The following is a 21,562-nucleotide window of genomic DNA, read 5'->3' on the forward strand; positions in this document are numbered from 1 at the left end:
TTTTAAAAATGTTATTTTTTATTGGTACAAAACAATTGTATGACTGTAAGGTATATAATTTAAGATAGAATATCTAGAATTTATTTGAGCGATATTTTCTATGCAATTGATGAAGATATGCAATAAATTTTATTGATTGGCTGGAAAGCATTTTAATATTTTCAATATCTTCCCTCAAATATTTTCAACATTTTCAATATCTTTCCTCAAACAGAGAGAACATGATTTCTAAAATAAATTCAGTGAATATAAAAGCACACAAAAACATAATCTATGAATATTATTTCATTTCTATCAAATGTTCACTATATTTTTCAGATATATATTCAGATATATTGTTCAGATATATTTTTCATTTATTGAATAATTTTTTAGATTTTAATACAATTCTACCAGTATTCTAAGTCAATGAAGTCTGGTACTAAATTTAAATTGAGGGTAAGAATGTTTAATGGTTGTTTCATTTAACAACTTTATAGAGAGAAAGAAAGTTATGTAGTTAACATAATTTAAATGAGAAAAAAAGCACATCCCATTTATAATGGATGCCAAAGGATCATATATACACACAGATTGCAAAGGGAAGTAAAGAAGGAGAAAAGGGAAAGAAAAAAGAGGGAAGCAAGGGAGTCAAGAAGGAAGGAAAGGAGGGAGGAAGAAAGAAGGATGGAGGGAGGGAGGGAGTGCAAACTCAAAGATACAAAGATATTCAATAGTCAAGGACAACAGCTGCTGTAAAACACAGTGTACTTATTATCAGATAATCTTGTTTTGTTTCCTTTAGAACAGTTGGAGATACCCATCTTCTACAAGAGATTTCAAAAGAATTGTCTTGCAGATTATCTTTCATAATTTTTATAATTACAAATTTTATAATTACTTTCTATAATTTTTAACAAGCCAGGTAACATAGGCAAAGAATAGTTGAGCATAAGTTATGTTCTCTTGCCAGCCAAGAACACATAAATTATGACATATATCATTTTCAGATATCATGGTTTTGTTCATTCAGATATTATGATCTTTCCTTGGTGTATGTATGCAGAAAGAGACTGTTTGTATTCAGGCACTGATGTAAACTCATGTTAGAATCTGGTTTTAGGAATATTCCATATCAGGTCTTTGTGTTGTGAATGGAATCTAAAGAATATATGAATCAATGACTAACACTTGCAGAAACGGTAGTGAGAAAACAAACAACCTAGAATTAAATAATGTTTCTGAGGAGTACCAAAGATAACTTGTTTGGAACAAGAATAACCATAAAAATGTTGACTTATTCCTCAAAAAAGGAGTGCAAGCAACTCAATTGCTCAATCATGCTTTCATCTTTTCTGCCAAGGAGAAAAATAATCTAGAAACGAGAGCCTTGGTTAGTTAGGGCTGTTATAATAAAATACCCAAGGCTGAGTAACTCAGACAACAAATACCTGTTTCTCACAGTTCTGGAAGACAAATGCTTCAGCACATGATCCCAACACTGCTGGGGTCTTAATAGTGGCTCTCTTCTTTGTTTATGGCCTTGACAGGATCTTTCCTTGGTGCACTGGCACATACATGTAGAGAGATTTCGTGTCTCTTCTTTTTATAAGTCATTGATATGCCATTGCTTGTGCTACCCAGATGAGTTTATCTAAACCTAATGACCTTCCAAATTTTGGGACTTAGAGCTTTGATATAGGAATGTTGGGTGTGGGTCAGGGCTGGGGTGGGGAGAGTATGCAAGCATTTAATACATAGCATACAGAAAAGTTTCATCAAGAACAAGTATCCTCCAAGTCTGAGAGACCCTATACTCTTTGAGTTTGAGCCTCAATTTCATCAAATTATATCCTGATGTGCAGAAAAAAAAAATCTAGAGATGCAATTAACAGCATCAGTAAAGTGAATTCAGCCAGCATAGCACATACCTGGAGAGCACATTTTACTGGTAAAAACTGATTAACACAAGTCAAGTATTTTAGGTGAAAATGGATATTGTAATTTTAATTTGTGTTCATGCACATGCTAAAACCCTTACTAATTAATAGTTGTAATATTTACTACACTGAGTTATTAATGCATTCCACCAGAATCTCTACATTTTATACAGTACACCATCTAATTAGGATATGTAGTAAAAGGAATCAGAATGGTGATGGATGTAGATACCTACATGTAAGAAAAACTAAAGAAATCAGAGATGTTTGGCCAGCAGAAAAATTATCAGAGAAAACATGGAATAGATGGAATTAGCATTATATATGTGTATGTGTGTGTGTGGGGGTGGATGTTGCTACAAGATATTATAACTAGGACAAATGAATTTATGGATAAGTATATTTTAAGAATATAAGGAAAGATTTTCTAGCAATCAAAGTTTTCTAGCTCTGGGACAGGTTACTTTGTAAGGTTTTAACACCCCTTAATGCAAGTGTGCAGAGTGGCTGGCCACCTGTCAGGAATGTAACAAGCAGAATTCCTAAATAGATAGGTGGGTAGATAAAAAGGCTCTTTGAAGGTTCTGTAAAACTCAGATTTTAATAAAGGATAAAACAGCAGAAAAGGCTGTAGCTTATTCTTTGCAAACCTAGTTCCCATCAGGGAGTAAGGAACATAGTAAAGTTTTTATAAATGTTTGCTGAATCCATCTGATAACAGACAGAGAAGTTATAAATGCTATAAAAAGGCATGTAAGAAATAAATGAGTGAAAAGTCAAGGGAAATATAAAAGAAACCACTTAATCTATTCAGATTGTCATCCTGGGTAATGAACGCTGAACAAAATTCTTAGCCTGCATGATATTTACCAAGGCGCTTGAAGAAATTCTCCTCCTCTTCTCTTCCATTCTCCATTCCACTCCCTGGCCCACCTTCAGAGAGCTTCACAGCACTGGTGAATTTGACCTAACGGAAAAAAGAATGTAGTCGGACATCCAAATTCAAAGGCCAATGTTGGTGCTTAGACTAACCTTGGATTTGAAAACCAAGTTGTTTATATTATGACGCTTATTTCATTCTGCTGGCTTTCACCTGTGGTTAGTTTACTCAGTATAGCTCATTCTTAGGTGGCAAACGAGACATCACCACACCAATGAATGGAAGGAGGATTGAGGTCACAGATGGAAAGTGAAATAATCAGGTACTATGAAAATCACTTAGTGAATAATCAAGATACACTTTACAGTTTAATTTTGATAAAGTACAATTTAAAATTATGAGCAGCAAGTCATATTTGTCCTTTAACAAACAACATTACAACTGACAATCTGACCAAAGTTAAATATAGTCAGAATTCTTCAAAACTCTGTGAAAGGACCAGTACAAATTAATTTATAGAGTACACTCATTAAAGTGCAATAATGTGCTTCTCTTCCTAAGCATCAAGTGTTCTTGGTCATGTCTTTAGTTAGAGCAACAATACTCAAAATTTTAGTACAGAAAGGAAGCTCTGGGACACAGACTTTTGAATTCTTGAATGACTGTTTTTAGCAAAAAGAATGTGAAGGAGGAATTACAAATATATCTCCTAAATGCTCTGTAACCTTGCTATCCTCTTTTTGATGATCTCAAAATATTATCTTTAAAACAGTCTAGTTTGAAGAAATTGGTTTTAGTGCGATTGAGAGAGAAGGTGAGTGAGTAAATTGAATATAAACAAACATGACTCTTACTATGTACTGAAAAGTAGGTGTACAAGTGAGCAAGCTATGAGTCATCCACAGGGAGGACTTGTAGTCTGTAGGACAGACTTCACTGAGAAATGAAATTGTATGCTGTGAGTATGGCAGTGCTTCAAAGTATTATGAAGGAGCATTTAGTGAGAAAAGACATCCTGAGTTACTTTATCCTTTTCAATATGGAGAATGATTCCGATGGTGCCAAAAGTAGTGGTAGCAGGATGAGTGCATGTGTAAGCGTGTGTGTGTGTGTGAGAGATCGAGAGGGGGGGAGAGGGAGGGCGGGAGGGAGAGAGAGAGAGAGAATATGTAAAAGAAATCACTCCAGAATTTTAAAATTACTGGATCCTTGAAAAGGAGCTTGAGATGTCAATAATTTCTCATGCAAATTAAAAGCTAAAAATAGCTTGGAAATAATATTTATATACATCCCTGTATCTGCCCTATGACTTTCCTAGTTTTTTGGTACATTTTCTCCTTTCTTCTTATGATATAGCATACCACTAAAACATTTTAGTTTCTGCTGCTAATCCAAGTTTCTAAACTTTATCCAACTTGAGAGTTTCTTCAGTTTTTCCTGTTTTGGTCCCTTCAGGTGTTGAGCATTTCTCATTTCTGACCTTTTTCTCCCAGTGACTCTGACATTCACTTCTACAGTGTGCCCTGTTTACCTTGGAGCTTTGTCTGATGAAAGATAAGCGATCCACAGAGCTGATGTCGAGGAGGTCCTCAACGCCATCTGCCAGGCCGGAGAGGGAGGATCGTTTCAGCCAGTTTCCTATTCAACAATTTTTAAAAATTAAACTGTTACACAGTTTCTCTCAAATGGATTAAACAGAAATGCCAGAATGTGCTCAACAAGCAATGGAAGTTTCATGCCTTGATATAAATAGAAATGGAAACAAATTGTTTTCAATGCACATGCTTTGAATCAAAGCAGTCAATGCTTAAGTATGAAATTATGTGAGCGAGTAAGGCCAGGACTAAAGAATCTGGTTCTTTTAATGAATGAAAGTATAATCCATCCAGTTACCCTTACCACCTTTCACATCTCCCATTAAAGCCTGATGGCTTTATCCCTCTTTTTTTTTTTTTTTTTTTTTTTTTTTTTTTTTTTTTTTTCAGAGTGGACAGAGAGACAGAGAGAAATGTTTTCCTTTTTCTGTTGGTTCACCATGCAATGGCCGCTGCGGCTGGCGCACCGTCCTGATCCGAAGCCAGGAGCCAGGTGCTTCTCCTGGTCTCCCATGTGGGTGCAGGGCCCAAGCACTTGGGCCATCCTCCACTGTACTCCCGGGCCACAGCAGAGAGCTGGACTGGAAGAGGAGCAACCGGGACAGAATCCGGCGCCTGACCAGAACTAGAACCCGGTGGGCTGGTGCCACAGGCGGAGGATTAGCCTAGTGAGCCACGGCGCCGGCCAACGGCCAATGGCTTTATCCTTTAAATACTTCTCAAATCTGTCCACTCTCCTTTGTCTCACCACCCAAGCCAAGCTTCCATTTACTTATTCCTGGACTACTAGGTAGCTTTCCATCTGTTCTTTCTTGTCTACTCAAGCTTCCTCCTGTACTATTTCCAGGCAGTGATTTTTTTTTTTTTAGTACAAATTTACCTACATGTGTTACTCTACTGTTCCAACATCATACTTTCATTGTCAAGAGCTCCAGGCTGAAGAATCACCTTGACCTACAAGGCCCCGCATGCTCTGGCCCATACTGTTCTACCACGGTTATGTAGCCACTCTTCCAATTCTGTCCGTCCTAATACTTTTGCGTGTACTACCACCTGGGCTCCCCTTTTTCATTCTCAAAGTAGTCTACAGATCTTAATGTGACTGCCTCCAGGAAACATTTCCCTGATTGCTGTTTCCTCCTGCCAGTTAGATAAGGTCTCATTGTTGCATGCCTTCATAGCACCGTGTCTATTTCCTTCATAGAATTCAGAGTTTGCAACTGTGCTTAGCTGTATGATTGTCTGTTTTAGTGACTAGTTCCTATGGCAATGCAAGTTCAGCAACATCAGGGGTTGTATAGTTTTGCTCACTGTCCAATCCCTGATGCCTCGCATACTTGTACCTCGTAGAAGCACACAATAGGGGTTTGTGGAATATCTTCAGGAAAAAAATAATGAATGAATGAATGAGTAATAAAGCAGGATGTCTAGGTCTCCTGATTTGAAAGCTTTCATTTGCTCTGTTCCGTACATCGTGAGCGGGGTGATTTGAGGTCATGGCAAGGAAAAAGAGAATCCATAAATAAATACAGACATACTTTTACCTATGGGGAGTTTTAGCTTCTTCCGCAGGGAAATTCTGCGGGACCGTGAGCGGGCGCGCCGGTCGGAAGTGGTCCCAGAGTGGGCAGTGGTGCATTCTGAAGTGTCCTGCTCAGACTGGCTGCTGGTATCACTTGCTGCACTCTGGGATTTGAACATCTTGCGCCAGAAATCCTTCCGCCCCAGGTTGGCCCCTTGCATTTGTTCATCGCTGTAAGCAAGCAGAGGACAGAGTTAAATGTCTGATTAAAAAAAAGAACAACACGTGAAATTCTCCTAAATTTCTCTGAACCTTCTGTCAATGACATTTATGCAAATCATGCAGACTAATTTTTGATGGGCTGGGTTGTGGGAAGGGTAGGCATGGGGGTGGCAGACGGGAGATCAAGGTAGATTCCCTGAGCTCTAACAATCATGCCTCAGTTGTCAAATGGAAGTGATCACTTTCTTCCAACTTAATAAAAAAGATTAAATATTATTGCAGGCGTTCACCTGCAAATGTGAGTCATCATATCAGAAGCACTCAAAATGTCGGTAAATCTGAACCATTCTTATGGCTCCTTGAGGCTTGTGCAGTATTGTTTCTCATTCCCTATCACTCCCTCCAGTATAGTATGAACATTGATATTAAATAAGCTCACAAACACATTTAAATGAATGAATGAATAAATAAATGAAACATGATCACATACCCAGGAAATGCATCATCTTACAATCAAGAAGTCAAAGAAATTCAGGTGAGGTTTAAAAGTGAAAAATAAGTGCAACCCAATAGGAAAAACAGAGGTCCTGCAAGGAGATCTCTGGCTGGGGCACTACATAGCAGGGAAAAGACAAGTGGCCAAAAACAAGCAAAGTTTAATCTTCTTAGGATTGATAATAATAATAAAGCTAGTGAAATGACTTGCCTAATTTTACTTACCAAATTAAGGATGGCTACTATCATACCACCAGTAGTGAAATTTAATGATACAATATTTCTGGAAGGTATTTTGATAGTATTGTATTCAAAGCTTGTATCAGTAACCTTGACAGAGAAATTCAATTTCCAGGAAATAATCTCAAGGAAATGATGGGACAACATACAAAGTTGTAGATACAAGCAAGTAAAATATGCCCCAAGGTATTATTATTGGTAAACACTGAAAACATGGAAACAATGTAAATGTTCAATTCTAGGGAAATAGTTGAATAGATTATGAGGCTTCCATATGGCAATATACTGTGTAGTCATTAAAATCTTATTTTAGATGACTATTGGAAAATGTTTATTACTTGTTACAAAGTTAAAAGGCAATGGTTAAGTAGTCTAACCAGGAAAACAGGAAAATAAAAACTAAACATGTGTCCCAGTGTGAGTCTGTAAGTATGTATGCTCAAAATGCACTCATAATTTACAGAGTGGTAGTATTTCAAATTTTAATGACTTTCTATGCTTTTTATGTTTTCAATTTTTGTCAGCTTGAGCAGCATATATCATTTTAGTACTTTTGAAAGATAATATTATAGAAAATATTTTCATAACATGTGATGAAATTTGTGGGGTTTTGGGAATTATTTAATTAAAAGCTTTCAAACTAATCCTAATCTATTCTGAAATTCAAAAGTATTATGTAAAGCAATCATTTTTTGGAGATGTTTATATGGTGGTTCAGATTTTCTTTCTCATCGGAGTACCAAATACTTTTTTAAAAAAAGATTTATTTGGGGCTGGTGCTGTGGCTCACATGGCTAATCCTTTGCCTGCGGCAAGGATATGGGTGCCGGGTTCTAGTCCTGGTTGCTCCTCTTCAAGTCCAGCTCTCTGCTGTGGCCAGGGAGGGCAGTGGAGGACGGCCCAAGTGCTTGGGCCCCTGTACCCACATGAGAGACCAGGAAGAGGCACCTGGCTCCTGGCTTCAGATCGGTGCAGCGCTGGCTGTAGCAGCCATTTGAGGGGGTGAACCAACGGAAGGAAGACTTTTCTCTCTGCCTCTCTCTCTCACTGTCTGTAACTCTACCTGCCAAATAAAAAGATTTATTTATTTATTTGAAAGGCAGAATTACAGAGAGGCAGAGAGGCAGAGAGAGAAAGAGAGAGAGAGAGAGGGAGAGAGATTTTCTACCTGCTGTGCTGGCTCACTCCCCATCCAAAGCCAGGAGCCTGGAGCTTCTTATAGGTTTCCAATGTGGGTGCAGGGGCCCAAGAACTTGGGTCACCTTCTACCTCTTTCCCAGGCCATAGCAGAGAGCTAGATTAGGAGTAGAGCAGCCACTATGGGATGCTGGCACTGCAGGTGGCAGCTTTACCCACTATTCCACAGCGCTGGCAGCCCCAATTTTTTTTTTTTTTTTTTGACAGGCAGAGTGACAGTGAGAGAGAGACAGAGAGAAATGTCTTCCTTTTTCTGTTGGTTCACCCCACAATGGCTGCTGCGGCCGGTGCACCATCCTGATCCGAAGCCTGCAGCCAGGTGCTTCTCCTGGTCTGCCATGCGGGTGCAGAGCCCAAGCACTTGGGACATCCTCCACTGCACTCCAGGGCCACAGCAGAGAGCTGGCCTGGAAGAGGAGCAATCGGGATAGAATTCGGTGTGCTTTTGCCGCTGGCGGAGTATTAGCCTATTGAGCTGCGGCGCTGGCCCCCCAAATGCTTTTTAATTCTTATCTTAAAGTAGGACATTTATCAAATTAGTATGAATTTATATCAAGTTTCTAGAATTTGACTTTTCAGTTACTGTTTATCAAATGTCACAGTGCATGAAGCATTTCTCACCTTCAGAGAATCTGTGGCACAGTGAGGTGTGGATGACTGTGTTCTGATTGGAAAAACATCAAGGAAGGCTACAATTTATATGCTTTCTCAATTAAATGCTACATCAGCTTTGCCCAATGGCTGTGCTATCAGTGAGGAGTTTCAGAGAAATGAACACATAAAATATTTTATGTGTTAGTCAGAGAATGTGACTATTATTTAAGGAGGAGGAAAGAGAAGAGATGAGGCAAGAAGGGGAGGAAAAGAAATAGAATGATAAGATGGAGGTGGAGCCAGGATCATCCAAGGTAACCACCCACCTCTCCCCAGTGCCAATCAGATGGCACGTCTACTCATCAGGGCCCACCTGGATCATGGAGACATTCCATATCTGACATTTTATGACATTCTTTTTAAATGGAATATTTATGTTGAGGCATCTTAAAACATGTACTTCATCAGAGTAGAAAGAAAAGATGTGCTAAATGTTGAGAAATGAGATTGTGTTTACAGAACACTGAACAAAGAGACCATGGAATCTGGAAAACTTAATCACCTCTGAAGAGATGATTTTATGTTTTAATCAAATTTACATTTTAGAACATTCCCATCTATCAGATTAGTTCAATAACTGGCAATGCTATTTGGGGAAGAAAAAAATGCTTTCTCCTTTTTGGGACTGACTGCATATAAGGCTTTTAAACTAGTCTTACGGTTATTTAGCCACAGAACTCTCACATTAATATTTTTTAGAGCTTATATTTAAAAATTCTAAGTGATTTTAATCAAGAAATGAATGAAACTGCTACTTCACTTGACATAAACATTGGGGCAATGCATGAGAAAGGCAGAGGAAGGGAAGAGAAAAGATGGGAAATGCTGTTGGGAAAGCTTTTTCTATGTACAAAGTGGTTATCTAGCCTACCCTGGAGAGATCGGTGGCATTAGGAATGAAAAATCTTCAAAGGAAATGAAAACAAACAACCATTTAGAAAATACAATTTGTTAAGTCATTAGCTCTCTGAATTGGAACAAAGTCAAAGCTACTTACTGCTCTGGAGTCTGAGATGGGCGACCAGACATGAAGCTGCGGCATTCTTCAGGTGCAGAGGGCACCTGGCCTTTGTCCACAATGCTTCCTGCCTCAGACCTATGCAATTGACACATTCCACCAATTACAGCAGAGCAGGACATCACATTCATGTACTTCATATGCTCCACAAAGCAAACCTCTCTGTCATAGACAACCTGTGAGGCTTGAAAACCTACGTCACCAGGAGTCTATGTGGCATGGAATTTATACTTCTGTGTGACTCACGATTCCCGTTCCTTATGGCTTAACAATATTACCAATATCATAAACAGAGTCATCAGCTGCAAGAAGGAGTTTAAGTTTAAGAGTTTCTTTTCATATTTGTAAGTGGTATTTAACATATAACAGGCATAAAACAAATGCATGTTTACTAAAAAGAAAAAATGGTACTTCTCAGCGATTTGTCTTTTGCCCCATTTAGCATATCACTTACTGAATAAGGATGATAGAGTATCAGTAATTGCTTTTCCCTTCTGCACAAAAATGTAGATTATATATAGAAAAGGCTAAAATACAGATAACATTGTACCATGTAATTAAGAGCTCTGAAATGCAGTTTAAGTATATGGAAGTTTGAGAACAATGGAGCTCTGATTGAAACAGTCATGGCATTTATTTGACAGTAACTCATTCCTTTCCTGAACCGCAGCTCCACCACAGCAGCGATAGCATTTTCACGAGATAGTTTTATCAACCCTGCACAGAACTTACACCACCACTTCAGGAGCCACAGAAGATTATACTGTACTGACAAAAGACAAATGCTATTATTCAGAGAGCTCAAGCTTCCAACCTTTTACTGCCTGAAGGCTTAGATTCCTGTTCATTTTCCTCCACCTTTTTCCCTGGTGCTAATTTTTCAGCACTGTCAAGCAAAGCGCTGAGGGCCACTCTCCTGAAGACATTCCCATGAGCCTCTTTGATAAACTGGACCAGCTGACGAATGTCGCAGTATAGTCCCTGTTTGGAGTCAAGAAGGAAGTTTGGGGAAAGAAAGATAACTGTGTGATTAAATAGTTTTCATGGGAAGGGAGGCATGAGGTAATTCCTTAGGCTTAAATGAGCATCAGAATTATAACAGAAAGACAATTTATACTGATGAAACTGATAGTATACTTCCTCTGTATGTTCCTCCAAGAGAACATAACCAAGGACCATGACAGTCATCCTTAGTATGAAAAGGATGGTTACCATGTATTCAGAAAGTTGGCTTTATCATTAGAAAGACATCAATTTACATTTTTAACGACTGGATTTCCAAGTTTTAATGTCCTTTCTTTAATGTCACTTCTGACGATATGCCTGCAAAAAAAAGGTAGTCAAAATTTTGTTTAGACTAGATATTTTAGTCCCTGTGGAGTGTCTCCAAATTTTCACCATTACTGTGACAAAGATATGTTAAGGTCTCCAGACACTTCTAGCAAATTCTAATTATTCAAAAGATTATGCATTTTGCTGGACAGAGTTAGTAAATAATCTGTATGTTGTAGCCCACTTAATCATGAACTTGATTATGTTAAGACTAGGTAGGGATATCATAACCAGTATAGTGAGGTCAATTTTTAAGTTGTCAGCAGGACTCTTGTGATGGTAATGTGTTAAGCTTTGCACCCAGCATTTCCCTTGTCTCTTTCCCCTTTAAGAAGGTAGTTATATTTCGGCATGCAAAAGTGAGCACCATGTGAAATAATTAGTACAGTCTAAGGACTGAGACTCATGGAACCCCCAGACCCAAGGTGCTATTTAATATTTGGATAGTTCTATATCACTAAAGTAGGGATGACTGATATTTGACTTCTGGGCATTCTGGTGGGATGGAGGTTCAAAGTCCAATTTAAGAAGATTTGAAGAAATTAATTAAAACAGTATTTCTTCTATACATGAGTAAGTGTACAAAGATTTATGAGCACCCACATATATTATATTCAATTTGCTTAATTCTTGACATGCCCAAGCCGAATGCATGGATGCTATCTGTGTTATACTCATGCTCTTCGAACTCTGACCATTTAGCAAAGGCAAATCCCCTTTGGTTTGGGGTTTTGTTCTGTTTATTTCAAGGGAGGTGAGTCATTTTAATGGTTTAGAATAGCTTAAAATCATTTATTTGGCTTAGGCAGGTTGACGGATAGTACCCATATATGTAAATGTACTATCTCTGTATAGGGGTCATAATATTTAACAGATTGGCAGGATACAAAAATGTCCTTCGGTTTCCCAAAACTTCTACTGTTCATCTTTTCATGTCAGATTTGTCAGCTTCAATCTACATTCAGTTCCCCAAACCACAAACTCCTCAGTAGCAATTATGCACTAACCTTTTATAGCCTGGTTCTTCCCATATTACTTGTGGCTTCAGTGGTTTAATTAGCAAAGTCTTTTATGAAGAATAGCTACAAGATTATAATGCTCAATAAAAGAAAACAAAACTAGTTTGAGCAACATATTTGCCTTAATTTAAAAAGTAAATATAATTTCAAATTCTGCTTGGCCTAATATTAATATTTCATGAAGCAACAAACTATGCTCTATCATCTTCTTTCTGAAGGGCTCAAAATATCTTGCAACTATTTCACCCAAAACTTCATACCCTCTGAGCTGGAAGAGAAAAACAAGTTAATTGGCAGGTAGGAAAATGAAGAACAAGGAGGAGAAAAAGTGTTGCCTAGGTTCCTTTGTGAATTACTGGGGACACTGGGGAAAGTAGACATTTTAACTTTAAAGTGTACAGTTTCCATCTGTAATATGCCTTTTCATGCCCATGACATGAAACCTTTTCTCAGGACAGTGACGAGAAGTCCCACAGGAAGAAGAGTAGAGCTTCTCACCAGATTCTCAGGGCTGTGCAGCTCATGTGTGGTGGAAGCACAGCGTGTGATGAGGGACTTAAACATGGCACTGACGATAATGCCCTCCACGTTCTGGGCTGTGGATTTGTTGTCCACTGTGGTGAAGTTATTTCCAAACCCAGCCTTGTCTGGAATGTAAAGGTACAAGTTAAAGACAATATTTCCATTACGCTGCACAATTGAAAGGAGTGGAAATACTTGGCAACCAGGAATTAGGGAGGCCTATGTGACACAGAGAAATAGAGGATTAAATTACCCTGGTTTAATAATCACTATGCAGGCTTGGGCAAAAATGGATCACACTCTTCCTCAGAGTCTTTACTGCGTTTGTGGACTATTTCAATTGATAAATCTCCACAAAGGAAAGGGAATCTATTGTTGACTTCAAGAAAGACTTAGGCATTGTCATGAGGAAATGTTGGTTTCTCAGTGAGTTTGCCTAGAATTATAGACTATCTTGGAAGCTTATTAGGCCAGTGGAAAGGGAAAACCTTCCACCTCCCCCACAGCCACCTCCTTCTGATTCATGCATTTTGAAATGCCAGTGTAGTGAGGCCACCGACCTCCCCTACATTACATTTTATGCCCATTTTCCCACATACCTATGGGTTTTTCATAGGGGACACACAAGTATTCTATGGCCTTGCCAGAGGATTCCTCTTGGCTTCTGAGCCACCTGGGAACTATGGGAAAGAGCAGTTGAAGCTCCAAAGTGATCAGAAAGAGGGCCTTGTGTCTCTGACTCATTGTGGCTGACTTCCACATCACAAGCATCTAGGAAGACTGTATACTTGAGAGTTTCACCCTTTATCACAAACCCCTCTATGCCTCTCAACAGGGATTATCTCTACATTTTACATTCCAAGAGAAATATTCGAGCCTATGCTTATGGCTCCTCACTTGTTTAAAAAGGAAAAAAGACTAGTTTTTAATAATTTCTCTTGTAACATCTCTATTATAATCCTTTCTACATTAAAAATATTATGATATACTTGACTTAAAGCAATTCTTATAACAGAATATTCCATTGATTCTGAAGCAAAACAATATTTTCTTTTTTTTTCTTTCTTTTTTTTAGGGAAAGGGTTTACTGGGGGGAACCCAACAGAACAGAGGGAAGGCGTGAAGAAGAAAAGGGGGGCGAAGGAGAGTGTAAGAGAGAGATCAAGACAGAGAGATCAAGAGAGAGACATGGAGAGAAAGAGAGCCATGTGTTCAGGAATAGGTCCTCTTAAACTTTGCCAGAGGGTGGGGTAGGGGGTGGGCAGGGAAGTAGGGGCAGCAAATCCCATTAAGCGGGGGTGGAGCTGACACTGGTGGTTGGGCCATGGTTCAAAACAATATTTTCTTTTGATGTGATAACCAAACAATAAAGTCTGGGCTACAAACAGGAAAATAGCTTCTAAACCCATATATATAACTACATCTCCATTATAAATTAATCAACCACTATTATACATCTGTCATAGGAATCATAAAAGCCTATACTAAGAAGTTACTTCTTCCCAGGCTCAAATTAAATATGTATTTCATTCAATGCAGTCTTCATACATCATTTTTATTTCATTACTGCATTTGTACTCCAATGGTCTGGAGGTATTCTGCTGGTGCTGAATATAACTTAGATTCAAATTGGTCTCCCTCTGTGATTTAAGTATCTAAACTGGAGTTTTCTTAAAGTCATGAAACTATAAAATCACTTGTAGATCCACCTATGAATCTATTTCCATAGTTTTAAAAAATTAATTACAGCATATATGTTTTTCCTAGTTTTTAAAAATTAAATATAGCTTGTACATCAAAATTGTACTACTATTATGTTTACTGTAATTATATGGTGTTTTCTTTCTTTCCTGTTTTAGCTTATGAAAACAAGTTCAAAGCACTGTTCCTGGCACATAGGACAGCACTCATTTCCTATTGAAGTATGGATGAGCATATTCCCTGTCTGTTGATTGCTGACTCAGTTCTCATACAACAGGAGGTCATAGGAGGGAGAGGAATCCCATGAGTGGCAGTGTAAACACTGAGGGGCAAAGGTGAGGATGCCACAAGCTTTCCCAACTGCAATCCACTGAGGTAAGTTGTTCTTAGAAAGCCTCCAAAAGGAGTCATCCAAGATGACGTGCAGGCTTTGCTTGTCTGTACTCTGTTACCACATGCACATGCACACACACACATGCAGGCATGTGCAAGAATCTTTTTCTCTAAATGCTATCCCAACAGCGTGCCCTGAAAAACTACCTGCTTCATCTCATGGTGATTTCTCCTAGAACTTGGGTGCAGCTTTACTTACTGTCAGTGACTGGTTCCATACAAAATCCTAGCAAAGCATGCAAGAAGTCCACTACATTATTGAGAGAGTCCTTGTTCACATAGTCCCTCATGGTTTGTCGGAACTGCATCTTATCTAGCTTGTATAGCTTAGTGAGGCAGTTCTGGGCCTGCAATGAAGGAAGAAAGGTGAAAAAGTCACAAGTACCAGCTTAAGCTACGGATACCATCAGTTTAAGACAGAAACCTTCAGATGGCGAAAGATTTCCATCCCTTCCACTGGTTTGTGCCCAACAAACCAGCCAGCCCTCTTGTCAATGTAAGAAGTGGGCAGAGATAGACTGAGTAATGTAAGGGAGTTCACAATGAGAAGAACTGCTCCTCAGGGGGAAAAAAAAAAAAAAAAAAAAACCAAAGCAAAGGTCTCATGCTGATTCTAGAATCTCAGCATTTTCACCAAGATCAGCACTTTAAAATCTTAATTAAAAAAACTCAAAATGTGCATTTTAGGTAAGTGATAAAATTGGCAATTCGTGTTTAGAAAACTCAAATGCTTTGTGCAATAAGAAGCATTTCACTCACATGCTCAGGCCACTTAGAAATGAAACAGATGAATGGAGGGGGTGAGGGGGAGGGAGACAGTGGGTATTCAGTGTCTTTTATGGACAAGAGAGGTCCTTGAAACATATAAGACACAAAATAAAAACTAAGTTGAGTCTGCATTGGAATGTGAAGCTATTGAAATAGAAGTTGGCCTCATGTATATGAAAACCATGTAACCTAGTGATTATGTCCCGCTACTCAAGATTATACTTCTTATTATCTAACAATGTTTACAACTGGAAAAATAAATGGTAATAATTTCCAACATCAGAACTAGTGAAGGCACAACCACTGGATGTAGAAGACATCAGACAGAAAGTTCTGATGCCACCTAACAGTATTAAGTCCTCCAGCCCTTCTCCCACCATCAAGAGAAGAATCACATTTACCTGGCGCTTTGCTGTTTAAAATGTTTCTTGTATGTAAGTGTATCATGACTTTTTAGTTATATACCATCTCTATGATTTGACAAGTTTCCCTATATTGCAACTGAAGAATTTGAGGATCAAAGATTTTGTCCAAATTGATACTGCAAATTGCACAGAAGAGCCAAGACTAGAAATCAGAGTCTTGTCCTCTAATATGTACTTATTTCTCTCCTGATACAGCTATCTCATAAATAGTTCAGATGATGGTAACTTGGAGGAAATATACTTAAATATCATCCACTTCCTAAAAGCATTTTAAATGACGGATAAGAGAGACTAGTTTGTAATTTGAGAACATGATATCGTTATAAAAGAGATACAAGAGAAATTTTTAAAGTTTGTGGAAAATAGAATGAAAATAAGAGTTTAAATTTGGTTCAAAATATTTTTGAAATTCATGTAGGTTTTTTTTTTGTAATATACATTTCCACAAACTTTTGATGATCTCTCATATAGCAAATCCATAAGAAGGGGATGAAATGGGAAATGACAGAGCTTCTGGGTTGAAGGGAAAGGGCTAAGGATCAAGAAAGCAGGGGGAGCTGAACAAAGAGCACCTAACTGGGACTGGAGAACTTTAGGTAACCAGGCATAGACATGGAAGTCAGGTCAGGAAAGGCAGCCCTTGAAATAGGGATTTAACTGGTGATCCAGAAGAAAATTTAAGTTTCATCACATTTTGACCAATTAAGGCCTGGAAATTTTAAGGAAGAAGAAAAGATTATAAAAGGCTGAAACTTGGAATTAGCAATAGGCTTCTTGTATAACCTTGTTATAATGTCTCCATCTGTAACACTAAGTCAGATGGATTAATTTTTTTTTTCTTTCTTCTCTTCTATGTCCTGCAAGATTTGAAAGTGGGTATTTTTGTTCCAAGGAGTTTATTAGTTGCCAGGTCTTGAGCAAGTTTTTTTCTTTCTTACAAAATAAATGCTGCTTGGTATAAAATGAAATTTGCCAAGCACTAAGCTACTTTTTTCAATCATCCCATAGGTAATTTGTGAAGATCTTCACTGTAGTATTTTAAAGTCCTGGGTTGAAAAATCCTAAAGTACAATTTATTATATGTTCTGTAAAAATACACCAAAAGGCATAGCTTTAAACATACTCTCTTGAGGTTATTAGAATGTCAGCATGGTCTGAATGAGTTTAATGGTAAGTTTAGCAAGAGAAAGAATATCAAACCTTAAATTGGGGTGGGTGTTTAACGTAGTGGTTGAGATGCTGCTTGGGACTTGGGCATCCCATATCAAAGACCCTGGATTCAGAGTCTAGCTCTAGTCCTGATTCTGTCTTCCTGCTAATGCCTACCTTGGGAGGCAGCAGGTAATGGCTCTAGTACTTTAGTCTCCGTCATACATATGGGAGGCTCAGATTGAGTTCCTGGCTCCTCATCTGGCCCAGCTTGGGCATTTGGGGAATGAATCAGGAAATGGGAGTTCTGACTGTCTTTGTTTCTCTTCCTCCCAAATAAATAAAATAAATTTTAAAATTAATAAAACACCTTAAATACTAGATCTTGTGGAATATCCTAAATTTATTTGAGATATAAATCTATTAAAGAGTGAATTCCTTTCTAATAATTTGGGACTACCAACTAATGATTACATTAACACGCTAAAAAGAACTGAGGGATTAAATGATGCAATTGTTAGATACTTTAGTGAATATCATCATAGTAATCTGTCTCTAAAAAAATGTATAGAAGACATGATCTGTTAGAGATGAGAAAAACTGTTAATTTCTTAAAAATGAAATAACTTCTGAAAACCTAATGTTTAGGAAATCTAGACAAAAGGGTGCTTTTGATGTCAGTTACCAGAAAAAATTTCTGAAACTTTTATCTCTTAGATGATGTGTTTACTGAACATGGATAAATAGATATGAGTAAAATCTTTGAAATGGGTGTTCAATAGTGCTACAAGAGAACACAAGAGGAATTGCCTCATAAGCCAAGCTGAGAAAGCAGATACAAAATTTGCTGATGGCCTAATAGAAATCATTCCATACTCCTGGGGAAGAAAGCATGGTGGAAAAACAGTAACAACACCCTGTCATTGGCTTCTGATCCAACTAGCCCTGTTTCCTGTGAATCCAGAAAGACAGGATCTGCTTGTTAGATCAAGTTTACACCTCCAACTAAAGCATGACACTTCTTAATTACATTTTTGCACTTCATTTTCATGAAATTGGTCCTGTGCATGAGGAGTGATGTAATATTTTTTAAGCTTTGATATCATAGCAAAATTAAAAATCAAAGACAAAAAAATACATACACATATGCAAAGCAGAGGCAATGTAAGCTTTCTATTGCTTTCTTAATTATTGTTTTAATTATTATATTTTAGCCTCAAAATCCAGATCTTGGTCAAATGTCTAAGTTTCAGAATTTAAAAGTTAATTACTGTGACTATATCTCCCATATACATATAATAAATTAAAATAACATGACACAATAGAATATTAAAGAGAAGGGAAAAGGATGGGTGGATGATATGTTAAGCAATAAACCCAGCATGCTGATACTGTGTGAACATTTCATGACAAAAGCTAATACCAAGGAAAGAATGGGCTGGCATTAGATTTTGACATGATCTTAAAACTCTGTCAAGAAACGCCAGAGGATTTGCCGAACTCAAGTTTTCACCAGACTCTTTGTTTTTAATGGCAGATTTTCTCATTTTGATTCAAACATAGATTATGAGGCAACTATCTCATTTGGACTTGCTGTAAAGATGGGTTATTGTTCAAGTCGAAGGAAAAAGTAGCAGTTAGCAGAGGTAATTGAAATTGAGCTGGAATGTTCTATTACAGAATTATCCTTGGCAAGCTCAAGTGCAGAGTTTCAAGTTTCACACAGTTCAAAGGGACATGATCCCAGATATCTGTAAGTCAAGATTCATTCTCAAACAAAGCAGGCACACAAGAACCGGCTATTTTTATAGTCCTGTTTTGTCCCAATAAGGGCCATTTTCCATATCTAAGTGAGAACAACAAAGGAAGTTCTAGACATTGACCTCCTTCTCTGATATAAAATATATTTCTGCAGTGCCCAGGCAGATAATTAAAAAGTCATTGGTGATAGGCCATCAGAAGCTTGCTAAATGGAGTCATCTGTGCAAAGCTCTTTTAAAATGCAATTCACATCTTGCAATTTTAAATCCCTTCACCAGTTGGAGGCAATAGGCAGGAGGCAAAATTGTTTTCTCAGTTAAACTCTCTTATGCCTGGGGGTTAAATGCCTTGAGATTTTTTGGGGACTCCTTCCACCCCAAGACAGCATTAGTATCCCCTTGGAAATAGAACAATTTTCAGGGAACATTGACCCTCATTGTCAAAGGACTCATTCCTTAATTGGCGAGAGGGAAGGGGGAGAGGAAATGGAATCTACTTTAATTCTCTTACATTCTCTCGGAATACCTGGTGTCTCAGACGATCTCCAGAGAGCCCTCGGTGTCCTTCTCCGCAACCATAGGCACATCCCAAAGACTTCACTATTTTGATGAGCATGGTTAGGGCAAGCCTATGGTTGCTTACAGGAGTGCTTTCATCCTAGTGCCCATGAACAGGAAAGAAGTCTATTTATCTTGACACTGAGGCCTGTTTTCTACTAAGATTCTATTTTATGATTAAGCCAGATTTATATATTTTTATAGTGAACACTTGCAATTTGGGAAAGAATTGTCAATACTTCATAAACAAGCTTACTTTAAAACATCTGGTACATTATTTAAAAGAAAAGAAAGCTATGTGTTTTAAACACTCTCTAGTGATAAAGAATATGAATGTAGACTTCTTTATTAGAAGACAAGCTTTCATATCTGTGTTAATTATCAGAATAGCTACCTAGAGACAGACAGTGGGTTCTATCAGTGGTGAAGGCAGATAGATTTTCTTAAATATTACCCTTATTGTCAAGTTTCTGCTAATTCTAACAGGCAAGGATTATTGCTCAATTTTTGGAACAGATCCAAGTCTGGAACTCTGAAATCACATGGCAATGTCTGTCCCTGCTAATTGTATACTTCCACTGTATTGTAATACAACTGCATGGTCAAAGTGCAAATATCCAGATCTTCATAAACTTTAGCTTGATTCTACCCCTGAGGCTAAATAAAAATCCTCCTGAGACGAATCATGAGAATTGCTATCATCTTCTCTTTTGCACCATTGCATTCTTATTGTTAATGAAGAACACGGTTTCCAAAAAAGGAACTTCTTTGAATTCTTTCCAAAGAAGTATAAGGAAGTTTTTCTAAAGAATGATGCAGAACACAGTGTGGAAGAACCGTTACGTTTGGGAAGCTGTAACCCATCTCAGTCCCCCTAGTTACATGTTATTGTCAACATGTACACCATGGATCTGGAATTCCAGCTTCTGGCCCTTAATTGGATGTGATAGGTAAGTCAATTAGCCTCTTTGTGCTTTAGTTTCTTCACTTATGAACTAACGCTACTAAAAGCCTCTCTTCTTACTTCATTTGATTAATGTGTGGAGCTAATGGAATAGTAGACAAAAAGTGCTCTACAAATTATAAGGGACTTTCCCGTGGTCATGATCAAGTTGACACAGAAACTTTGGGGCCACTCATAGAAAGAGTACTTGAAAATGTGTAGGATGTGTAAGGGTGAAGGTATTATCTAGACATTATCATGCACCTTAATGTGGTGGGGTAGACTATCTCCCTACTTAGTGCTATGTATTTGGTACTCCCACTCTTTTCTGTAAACTTATCTTGTGGATATGCCAGCCCTAGAGGCTCCCTTCAGAATGAAAACATTTATTCTCTGGCTGTGGGAAGTATTTATGGCTGACAATCCTCAGCTGAGAGCCTCAAAGGGCTAGGGTCCAACTGGAGAGCAGTCTCTTCCTAGGGGAGATCTACCTTCAATGACTGGTCACGGACACAAAGAGGAGGGTTATAAAGGTCCCCTTGCAGCATCTGGAGATGAAAGATAGAAAGATAGATGGATAGATAAATAGATAGAATGGATGGATAGACAGATAGAGATATCAATTAAGAAATCATTTTCAGTTTGGATTCAAATCTTAACTCCATCATTTATAAACTATATAATCTTGGGAAAGGTACATAATCACTCCGTGCCCTAAAATATAGGAATCATATACATTAGCGCCTATTTCGTAGTGCTGTGAGAATTAAGTGAATCAAAATATGGAAGGCATGTAATAATAACAAAACAAATGCTACTTAGTATTTCTAGGTGAGGAGCACTGTTACTTTCTGGGGCTGGGGCTTCTTTATGCAAGTTAGAAAAGGCCCTCCTCTGGTGGTGAATTAAAAAAGGTAAGCCCTCTGGTCGGATGCAGTCATTGGGTGAGTTGTTGCCAGAGGAGAGTTTGAACTGAATTTCAGTCCTCTGTGGCCCCTTAGATGAGGGCAGATTTGTGTAGTGCACAAGCTACCCAACTTCATGCAGCAGAACCTCAGTAAAAACCACTCTGAGTAAGGGTTTATTTGGAAGATCGGTTTACTTATATTTTTTAGATTACTATATGTTCCCTTCAAAAATTCTCTAGTTCTGAAAGTGCTGTGTATATATATATTCAAAATTTTATTTCTTTAGATGGTCAGATGTTCTTGGGATTTAGATTGCTCGCCTAGGAGATGTTCAGAAAGATG

At 38.0% G+C, this 21,562-nt stretch overlaps 1 protein-coding gene across 12 annotated transcripts in view; it reads right to left on the minus strand.

Moving 5' to 3' along the window:
• UNC80 (unc-80 homolog, NALCN channel complex subunit) overlaps positions 1-21,562 on the minus strand; it is a 245,541-nt gene that overhangs the window by 160,904 nt on the left and 63,075 nt on the right. For 7 of the 12 annotated variants that reach the window (XM_008259090.4, XM_008259085.4, XM_002712439.5 and 4 more), the window contains exons 14-21: positions 19,323-19,469; positions 14,909-15,056; positions 12,592-12,740; positions 10,557-10,723; positions 9,722-9,820; positions 5,933-6,147; positions 4,331-4,437; positions 2,790-2,886 (exon numbers count right to left, since the gene is read on the minus strand). In XM_008259090.4, the coding sequence (XP_008257312.2) occupies positions 2,790-2,886; positions 4,331-4,437; positions 5,933-6,147; positions 9,722-9,820; positions 10,557-10,723; positions 12,592-12,740; positions 14,909-15,056; positions 19,323-19,469 (1,129 nt within the window). The remainder of the gene's footprint in view (positions 1-2,789; positions 2,887-4,330; positions 4,438-5,932; positions 6,148-9,721; positions 9,821-10,556; positions 10,724-12,591; positions 12,741-14,908; positions 15,057-19,322; positions 19,470-21,562) is intronic. The other 5 variants (XM_002712438.5, XM_051849166.2, XM_008259086.4 and 2 more) reach the window with 2 other exon arrangements.

The sequence above is a fragment of the Oryctolagus cuniculus genome, chromosome 3, assembly GCF_964237555.1.
Source record: "Oryctolagus cuniculus chromosome 3, mOryCun1.1, whole genome shotgun sequence".
NCBI classification, from domain to species: Eukaryota; Metazoa; Chordata; class Mammalia; order Lagomorpha; family Leporidae; genus Oryctolagus; species Oryctolagus cuniculus.